The sequence below is a fragment of the Rosa rugosa genome, chromosome 7 (genome assembly GCF_958449725.1).
Source record: "Rosa rugosa chromosome 7, drRosRugo1.1, whole genome shotgun sequence".
NCBI lineage: Eukaryota > Viridiplantae > Streptophyta > Magnoliopsida > Rosales > Rosaceae > Rosa > Rosa rugosa.
The window spans coordinates 31,049,254-31,059,618 of record NC_084826.1 but is presented as its reverse complement, the minus strand read 5'-3'; the positions used below and the strand labels follow the sequence as shown (position 1 = coordinate 31,059,618).

At 42.4% G+C, this 10,365-nt stretch overlaps 1 protein-coding gene across 1 annotated transcript; it reads right to left on the bottom strand.

Annotated features, from left to right (window-relative positions):
* Nucleotides 1-5,411: 5,411 nt before the first annotated feature.
* LOC133723167 (uncharacterized) lies at nucleotides 5,412-6,347 on the bottom strand. Its single transcript, XM_062149991.1, has one exon. It carries the CDS (start codon nucleotides 6,345-6,347, stop codon nucleotides 5,412-5,414), a length of 936 nt encoding a protein of 311 aa, XP_062005975.1.
* Between the last annotated feature and the right edge of the window lie 4,018 nt (nucleotides 6,348-10,365).

Here is a 10,365-nt window from a genome sequence, read left to right as displayed (position 1 = left end):
GCCATGAGTGCACTCCATTGGACTGCTATAATAGGTGGAGGAACTAGAGAACTCATATTTGGATTTTCTTTGTTTTTCTCAAAGTAATTAAGTTTGGTTTTGGTCTTGTGATCCTTCCACAAAGTATTGCAACATCTAAGACACATAAGTTTATATCATTCTCGAACATCAACCAATTTTTTCTACAAGTAACATAAAGGAGATTTATCAATAACTTCTTACCATCCTTGACTAAATAAGTACAGATAATTAAGCAATTTCTAACTGTTTTCTAATAATATTTGGTCCTAACATTTATCAGTAACATGTATACCCTGAACCTCTTTCCATATTCCCTCTTTCACATCATGTCCAATAGCCTTCCAATCAATTAATGTTGGTGGAATCCTCTGGCCATCGCGTATAATCTGGCCCAATTGTGACTTTAGTTTTATAGCTCTTTCTCCAACTGTTGATTTCAACCCCAGTATTCCACTCCGGGATACAACCTCTAGTAATAGGGGCATTGCCTAAGATAACTACTGAAGCCATATGAATTCTTTTTGTAGTGTCACCAGCCTTTTTGTTGCTTTTTCTTCCTATCTGGAGTGGGAGATAATCTGTATAGCTACTTAGTTGGTGATACCATCCCATGCCTGATGTGAAAGCAAAGGAAGACAATTTTGTTACTTTGCTATGATACGTTACTTTGTAATATGAGAGCATAATAATCAACCTCTTCATAACAGTTCTAGAATTACCAGAAGAATCAAGTTTCTACTTGTTCCTTCTTTAAAAAGATAAGTAAGGTATTTGAGCACCTGAAGGTGTCAACAACTGAAAATACTCTCTTTTTCATGTCACCAAGTTCGTTATTATCCTCCACAGTTTCAAGCTTTGAACATCATCATTAATCATTTTATGTGAAGTAATTACCAGAAAAGCAAATTAGCAGTTATAAGCTGTTAAAAAATATATAAAAAAAGGAGACACAACAGCTCCTGTAAAAACTCAACTCAAACATCCCGGGCATTGAACCAAAACTTTGAACTTAATTTGGTAGGATGCCTCAAATCTTGCTGTCTAAGCAGTTCTAACGGTTGTGTAGGTTAGTGATCCCTTAAACAGTCATGGTTCGGAATTGAAATTTTAATATATCAGTGGAAGCTGATTAGCTTTCATTTAGGATGCCAGAAACATCAGCCGAGTGGAAGACTTGGAATCGTTGACTATTATACCTAGATCCCTACTACTAGGATAACTTCATCCATATCTTTAAATCTACGCAAAAAGAGAGGAATTAAGATTACAATTTTGTTTGTCCTATCTTTTGTCGCAAGTTCGTAACCTCGTAAGAAATATACACACTTGGGAGCGAGGAAACAAAACTCACTGGGATTATGCAAGATCAGACCGTCTGATGGACTTGTAGTTTTAATATGTTGATCGTATGACTGTCCTGATGACTTTGTGAGGTCATGGGCGAAGATCCGACCGTTGGATCTTCGTATAATTGTGAAATGGTGATTTGGAAGGCGATTCGTGAGAATCCGACCGTCGGATTTTTGTATAAATTTGTGGAGATGTTTGTAAGGACGATTCAGGAAGATCGGACCGTTGGATCTTCATGATATTTGGAAGATGATCCTAAGGGCGATCCGTGAGGTTCCGACCGTTGGATCATCAATTAATTTCGATCTGACCGTTGGATCATCATTAATTTAGAATCCGACCGTTGGATTGCCGTATATGTGTGGTTTATGAATGATTTGCTAAGTTAATATCGTATCTGATTAGGTGATTGACGGTTTGAGTTGATGGACGATTGTGAATCGTATTTTGAGCTGTTAAGAAGACGCAGCGGGATTAGAGGTGAGTAAATCGCACATGGTTCATTTACGAACCGAAATTCAGTGATTTATATTCAGTTGTAAATTTGTGGAAATTGTTTTAAGAAAATAAATGTTTGTTTTAAATTATATGGACTTGTTCAACTACGGTCCATAGGTAAGTAAAATGTATTTAAAATATAAAATGAATTTCTTGTTTTATTACATGTGAACTATAGTTGGTATTAGTGGTCATTCCTGGGTGAATGATTACGTATATATATATTTACTTGGAATATATATATTGAATGGTGTGACAGTGAATGAATTGATTTATGATAAGGGAAAATTTCGCAAACAGTACACCAAGTAAAGGCCACTAATAATTCTTATACACAAAGTTTCAAACCAAACATTTCGGTACACGAAATCTGAAACTCGACCCACTATCAGTACACGAGGTCAATTTTTGACACCAAAATGTCCATTATGCCCTCAGTTCTTTTTTTTTTAATAATTTTTTTTTAGATTAATTTCAGTTTACCCTCTGAATCCAAATGTTGAGGGCTAAAATGGTCATTTTATGACCGAATAATTATACAAAATAAGCTTTGAAAGAGGTGAGGTTTGAACCCCCAACCTCTTTCACAACAACCAAACTCCCCACCGCTGGAGCAGGAGCTATCCTCAATATATTATGTACAAACATTTTATTTATACTCGTTTTAGGCGAGGCCGAATAATTATACAAAACATATAAATCTTCGAAGACATGGGGTTCGAACCCCCAACCTCTATCATAAAAGCTCAACTCCCCACCACAGGAGCACGAGCTGCCAATTAAATAATTGCTACAAATATAATATTTATACTCTCTTTAGGCAAGGCCGAATAATTATACAAAATATATAAATCTTGGAAGACATGAGATTCGAACCCCCAACCTCTTTCATAAGAGCTCAACTCCCTACCACTGGAGCACGAGCTGCCTATTAAACAACTCCTACAAACTTTATATTTATACTCTTCTTAGGTGAGTATATAAATATTAAGATATATATATATATATATACATACATATATTAATATCTTAGTCTTAATTTCCAAGGCTTATTTTATATATAGCAAAGAAATTAAGATATATATATATATATATCACCTAAGATAATATTTAAATCTATCACCTAAGAAGTGTATAAATATAAAGTTTGTAGAAGTTGTTTAATGGGCAGCTCGTGTTCTAGTGGTAGAGAGTTGAGCTCTTATGAAAGAGGTTGGGGGTTCGAACCCCATGTCCTTCGAAGATTTATATGTTTTGTATAATTATTCGGCCTCGCCTAAAAGAGTATAAATAAAATGTTTGTAGCTATTATTTAATTGGCAGCTCGTGCTCTAGTGGTGGGGAGTTGAGCTTTTATGAAAGAGGTTGGGGGTTCGAACCCCATGTCTGCCAAGGTTTATATATTTTGTATAATTATTCGGCCTTGCCTAAAAAGAGTATAAATATGAAGTTTGTACATAATATATTGAGTATAACTCCTGCTCCAGCAGTGGGGAGTTTGGCTGTTGTGAAAGAGGTTGGGGGTTCGAACCTCATCTCTTTCAAAGCTTATTTTGTATAATTATTCGGTCATAAAATGACCATTTTAGCCCTCAACATTTGGATTAGGGGGGTAAACTGAAATTAATCTAAAAAAAAATTATTAAAAAAAAAAGAACTGAGGGCATAATGGACATTTTAGTGTCAAAAATTGACGTCGTGTACTGATAATGAGTCGAGTTTCAGATTTCATGTACCGAAATGTTTGGTTTGAAACTTTGTGTATAAGAATTATTAGTGGCCTTTACTTGATGTACTGTTTGCGAAATTTTCCCCCTTATGATAATGATGATTTATTATCTTGCGTAATTACATTACATCATGTAATTGTTGATATTCTTGTGAGGAAGTGTAAGGGAGTCAAAGTGTAACTTTTGAGTCATATAGGACGACTTTTTATGTTGATCTACGGATCATGTCACAATAGTGACTGAGGCATTATTATCGTAACACTGCACCTTGGCCAAGGTAACAGGTTACTATTCAGTTAGAGCTCTAGTCTGTCAGCCTTCGTGTTTCAGGGGAGTAACAGAATAGGGTTACATGAAGCCTTTGAACACACAGTCTGTCTATCAGTGTTTCAGGGGAGTAACAGAATATGGTTACATGAAGCCTTTGAACACACAGTCTGTCTATCAGTGTATTCAGAGGAGTAACAGATAAGGGTTACACGAAGCCTTTGAACACACAGTCTGTCTGTCAGAGTATTCAGGGGAGTAACAGATAAGGGTTACATGAAACCTTTGAATACCTTTTGTTAGTAAGAAAAAAAAAAAAAGTGAGTTTTCAAGTACGATCTTTATTGAGAGAGTGTCAAGGGTGAGTCCTTGTTTTGGAAATGATTTTTAATGGAGGTTGATTATTGAATTGTGCTAACTGCTAAGAATGCTTGGGTTGTTATCGTTAATTTAAATTGTGCAATTTCTAAGTTTAGTCATACGAGCTTTGCAAAAAGCTTACCGGGTTTGTGTTGTTGCAATCCCGGTACACTATTCAAACGGTGTAGCGGGTAATCCTACAGGACAGGAGAATCAGGAAGGTGATCGAGCTGCGTAGAGTAGCTACATTTGTGTTATTCTGAGATCCTTTTGTGAGGTGTGTTATGCTCATTAGAGCTTTACAATTTTACTTTGTAAGAGTGAATTGTAATAATGAACTCGAGGTTTTCGAGATTTTATATTTGAGTGGTGTGAGGCGTGTTTGTTTATGAGAAAAAAAATCATAACCTTAATTGTCAGTGTTTTTATTCATGTTTCGGATTTGAATTGGTTATTCAAAATCCGGGGCGTGACAGTTTGGTATCAGAGCGTAAGGTACATATTCAGTGATGTGTCAATTCTTCCGAGTGATGGCCCGTCTGCAGCGGACCCCCATCGTGTGCTCTTCAGTATTGACAAATTCATTGGGTATGTGAGAGCGTTAGATGTCGTCTAGGACGTTAGGTCGTATTAGGAGTTTTGAATTACCCTGGACGTGTTAGTAACTTGGTTAATATGGACTTGTATTTGACTTACACTATGTTTAAGTATTATACATGTATTAACCAGGTATGCTATGCTCATTAGGAAATGGATTTGGTGGGAGGCGAAGGTAGAGGTCGCGGTAGGGGCAGAGGCAGAGGCCGAGGCCGAGGTCGAGGTCGAGGCAGGGTTCCTCCTGTCGAGATGCACGAGGACGAGGTAATCCCTAGCCCAAGGAGATACACTAGCCTGAATGAACCCTTGCGCAAGTAATCCCTCAATCTGAACCTTCAACTCCTGAAGTTCAGCTGGAGCCATTCGATAGGGTGCCTTCGATATAGGAGATGTACCTGGTATCACATCAATGGAGAAGTCCATTACCCTTTTCGGAGGTAACCCAGGTATCTCCTGAAACACATCAGCATACTTTGAGACTACAGGAATCCCTGTAATCCTTGAAGTACTGCTCCCTGATTCAATGTGAGCCAAAATCCCTGCCCTCATGGCAATGTCGGATTTCAGACAACGGTAATGAAACACTGGTTATCCAGGGACACGGAAGGACACAACCATCCTAAAGCAATCAATCACTGCATGGTTCGGGCTCAACCAATCCATACCCAAAATCACATCATACGTGTGATCTGGAATCACATTCAAAGATGCAAAGAATTCTCTGCCACATATCCCAATAGGGCAATCATCACAAAACATATCAAGTTCAAGAGAGACGCCAAGAGGCGATGTGACACACAAAGATCTAGTAAGAGGCATAGCAGTCAAATCCAACACATCTACAACTGAACTAGATATGAAGGAGTGGGAGGCTCCCGTATCAAACAATACTCTAGGAAGGTAGTTATAAACAGATAAGGTACCTTCCACCCCAGTGCCTATCTGGCCAATAGCAAAGATTCTTGCAGGTGCTGGAGGCAAAAGTCTCTGCTGGTTACCCTGTCCTCCACCCTCAAGTCGAGTACACTCTCTAGCGAAATGCCCTTCCAACCCACATTTGAAGCATTTCCGTTTCTTTGGTTTAGTGCATCCACTGGAAATATGGCCTGTCTCTCCACAATTGTAACATGTCCGTGGTGTAGCAGGTGCTGCTTGTTTGATAGGCATAGCCCTGACAGGTGTAGGTGCTGCCCTAGCTGGGGCCTGGTGGTGAAAGTTGTTCCTATGCTTCTTCCAGGATCCACCCTGATGTCTCATCGAACTACTGCTACCTGCTACTCTCTTCCCCTTGTCTCGGAAATCTCTTGCTGCTGCCTGATCATTCTGCCGAGGTGGGTTTGCCTCTTCTAGTACCATTGCCTTTGCCGCCATTTGTGCCACCGTCGCCAACTCAAACGATGCTACTGTAACCCGAAGGTTCTCATTCAGCCCTCGCAGAAAGTGCATAGCTAACCTTTCGGTATCCCATGGTCGTACGAAGCGATACATCCGAGAGAACTCTGCCTCGTAATCCCGAACGGTCATATTCCTCTGAGTCAACTCCAGAAACTCCTTCTCCAATCGCTCCACAACGGACTTAGGAAAGTAATTTCCTTGAAGCGCCTCTCGAATTCCTCCCAGGACATGGCAGTCACGTCCTTACTCCTCTCAACAAAATCCCACCAAACACGTGCCTCATCTTTCAGCATGAAGGTGGCGACGTCCTTCTTCTTAACACTAGTGCAGATGACCATCCTGAAACAGTTCCGCAAATTTCTGATCCACTGATCAGCCTCTAAATGATCTGTACTTCCCTTAAAAGGGACAACTCCAAGCTTGGAGACCTCCTTGACCAACTTTGCCAGATGTAAAATATCCACCGGTGGACCAAATTGTCACGGGGTTATGTTTAAGCCTAAACTTTTTGCCCTCGTGATGGCGCCAAGCAGCCCTCTCTGCCTGACCAGCCTACCTCTTACTTGCTTGCTAGAGTATGCAGCGGAACTATCAAGTAAATAACAGCAGCAAGTATTCGAACACCCACACACAGTGTTTACGGGAAGAATCCTTCCCAACCTTTTCTCTCTATTAAAGGACTACAAGAGTACAACACAGCTTTCAGCCTTAGTGATCTCGACACTCAATTTGCCTAGCTATTCTCTTTCTGCCAATGTATGTGTTGCTGCCCATGACACATCCATGGGTCAGCTTATATAACATTTCCTTGCAACAGTCCTCTGACTATTGCTTTCCTTGGATTCCCTTCTTGATTGCTGCACCTTGCCAGCTGCCAAGAGAGACTGGCCCGTGCCCAACATCATCCCAAGATTCCCTCCTTGGATGCTGCTCCCTGTCAGTCAGCTGCCCAAGAGAGGCTGGCCCGTGCCCAACATTAATCCCACGATTCCCTCCATGTTTGCTGCTCCCTGTCAGCTGCCATGATGGGATGGCCCGTGCCAACATCAATTCCTTGATTCCCTCCATGTTTGCTGCTCCCCTTGTCAGCTATCATGATAGGTCGGCCTGTGCCATCATTTGCCTTGTTGCTTTGCTGCCTTTCTCGACATGACACAAGGCTGCTGTCGTGTCGAGGCATCTTTGCAGCACTAAGGGGCTAACAAACCACCCCCACAAAAGCTCGACGACGCCCTCGTCGTCGGTAGTGCTTAGAGGTACTCATTGATCTGTTTTTCAAACTGCCAAAGGGTTATATCCCTTTCCCAACTGGCATCCCCTGTGCTGTCTCCTTTCCATTGTACCAAGAAGTCGGTCCGCCGATTCTTCTTGTTTTGCCCCAAGTTCTGTGGTTTAGTATCTTCTCCACCTGTTTGTCAAACTGTTTCCGAATGACAGGAGGAGCCCTTTTCCCTTGTTGACGCCCAGCATCAACCAAGTCTTTGTGAAAAGGCTTGAGATAACTAACATGGAATGTCGGATGAACCTTCAACCGCTCCGGTTGCTTTAACCGATAGGCTACATTTCCAATCCTCTTGACCACCTCGAAAAGACCATCATACTTTGCAATCAAACCTCGGTGCACTGCTTTGGAATTAATCTTCTTCCAAATCTGCGGTGTTAATTTCAACAACACCATGTCCCCCACGTCGAACTCAAGTATCCTTCTCTTAGCATCTGCGCTCTTCTTCATGCGCCTTTGAGCTTTTGCCAGGCTATCTCTTGCTTGCAAAATCAGCTCTTGCTTCTCTAAGGCAAACTTGTACGCTGCAGGGCATCGACCTCCTGTCTTCTGCCTTGCTACAACGACTGGAGTTAAGGGCTGCTGCCCAAATGCTAACTCACTCGGACTCATGCCAGTTGCTGACGACCGATGCAGGTTGTAGCAGAATTGTGCTGCATCCATGAGACTCAGCCAATTCTTCTGACTTGCTGTCACATAATGCCGCAAGTACTCCTCAAGTAAGGCATTGATCCTTTCCGTTTGACCATCCGTTTGAGGATGATTGGCTGTTGAAAACTTCAATTCCGTGCCAATCAAGTTGAACAATGTTGTCCAAAACTTGCCAGTGAACCTTGTGTCTCTATCACTGACTATGTCTTCGGGTAAACCAAAGTACTTCACCACATTCTTGAAGAACAGCTCCCCTGCTACTTCCGCCGGACATGCATGTGGTGCAGGTATGAACACAGCATACTTAGAGAACCGGTCTACCACGACCATGATGGAACTCATCCCTTCCACCTTTGGTAGCCCACCAATAAAATCCATGGAAGCCGACTGCCATGGCTTCTCAGGTACAGGCAACGGTTGCAGCAAACCCGCAGCCTTCTTCTTTTCAGACTTGTCTTGTTGGCATACAACGCAAATCTTGACGTACAATTCGACATCTTGATCCATTTTAGGCCAGTAGTATGACCTAGACAACAATGCAAGCATGCGCTCCACCCCCGGGTGTCCTGCCCACAATGGATCATGAGTATCTTTCAACAACTCATTTCGAAGTCCCCCACCATTGGGGACGTAAAGTCTGTCTCCCTTTGCATGAAGCAGACCTTCACTCAGCCAATACCTTCGCACTAAGCCCTCTTTCACATCTTGCTGCAGCTTAGTGTAGGACTTATCCACCTTGGCTTGCTCTTTGACTCGCTCAAGAAAATCGGAGTGAACCATTGTGAGAGCTGCAACATAAGCTTGCACTTCCTTTCGGCTAAGTGCATCCGCTACGTCATTCTGCCTCCCTGGGTGAACCATTGTGAGAGCTGCAACATAAGCTTGCACTTCCTTTCGGCTAAGTGCATCCGCTACGTCATTCTGCCTCCCTGGCTTGTACACCCACTCAAAGTCAAATTCTACCACAAACTCTTGCCACCGTGCCTGCTTCGGAGTGAGTTTCTTCTGAGTCTTGAAGTAGGTATTTGCCACATTGTCAGTGAATACCGTGAACTTCGTACCCAGCAAGTAATGCCTCCACACGTCTAGGCAATGAATCACAGCAACCATTTCCTTCTCGTGAGTTGAATAACGTTGTTCAGCATCCTTCAGTTTTCGGCTTTCAAAGGCTAATGGATGACCCTCTTGCACCAACACACCTCCAATGGCTCGACCTGAGGCATCCGTGTGGACTTCAAAGGGTTTCTGAAAATCTGGAAGACCCAACACTGGCGCTGAAGTGACTACCTCCTTCAGTTCTTCAAAGGCTTTCTGACATTCACTCGTCCAGTCCCACTTGTGCTCTTTCCTCAACAAATATGTCAAGGGACTCACTCTCTTGGAGTAATTTCTTATGAATCTCCGATAGTAATTTGCTAGCCCAAGAAATGAGCGCAAATCATGCACCTTGGTGGGGGCAGACCAATCAACTATGGCCTTGATCTTCCTTTCATCCATTCGAATCTTGCCTTTGCTCACCCAATGTCCCAAGAACATCACTTCTTGACGACAAAACTCGCACTTCTCCTTCTTGACAAAGAGCTGGTGTTCTCTAAGCCGTGAGAACACTTGTCTAAGGTGATTTAGATGATCATCCAAAGACTCACTGTAAATCACAATATCATCCAAATAGACCACCACAAAACGATCCAGGAATTCATATAGCACATCATTCATCAAATTGCAGAATGTAGCAGGAGCATTTGTAAGACCGAATGGCATCACCAAAAACTCATATGACCCATACCTTGTCACACATGCCGTCTTCGCTTCATCTCCGTCTGCAATTCGAACTTGCCAATATCCTGCTCGCAAGTCCAGCTTTGTGAAGTAGGATGCCTTGCTCAACCGATCAAACAAATCTGCCGCATTTGGAATGGGGTACTTGTTCTTGATCGTCACCTTGTTGAGCGCTCGATAGTCCACACACATCCGCATGGATCCATCCTGCTTCTTCTGGAACAAAACCGGGGCACCATAGGGCGCTTTGGATGGCTGCACATATCCCGCTTCCAACAACTCATCCAATTGCTTTCGCAATTCAACTAATTCCGATGGCGCCATTCTGTAGGGGGCCTGTGCAGGAGTTCTTGCACCAGGTTCCAACTCGATCTTGTGATCAACCGCACGACGGGGAGGAAGCATCTTGGGCAGTTCCCTAGGCATCACATCCTT

Excerpts from the sequence above, each read along its gene's own strand:
- LOC133723167 (XM_062149991.1), bottom strand. The coding sequence starts at position 6,347 with ATGACCGTTCGGGATTACGAGGCAGAGTTCTCTCGGATGTATCGCTTC.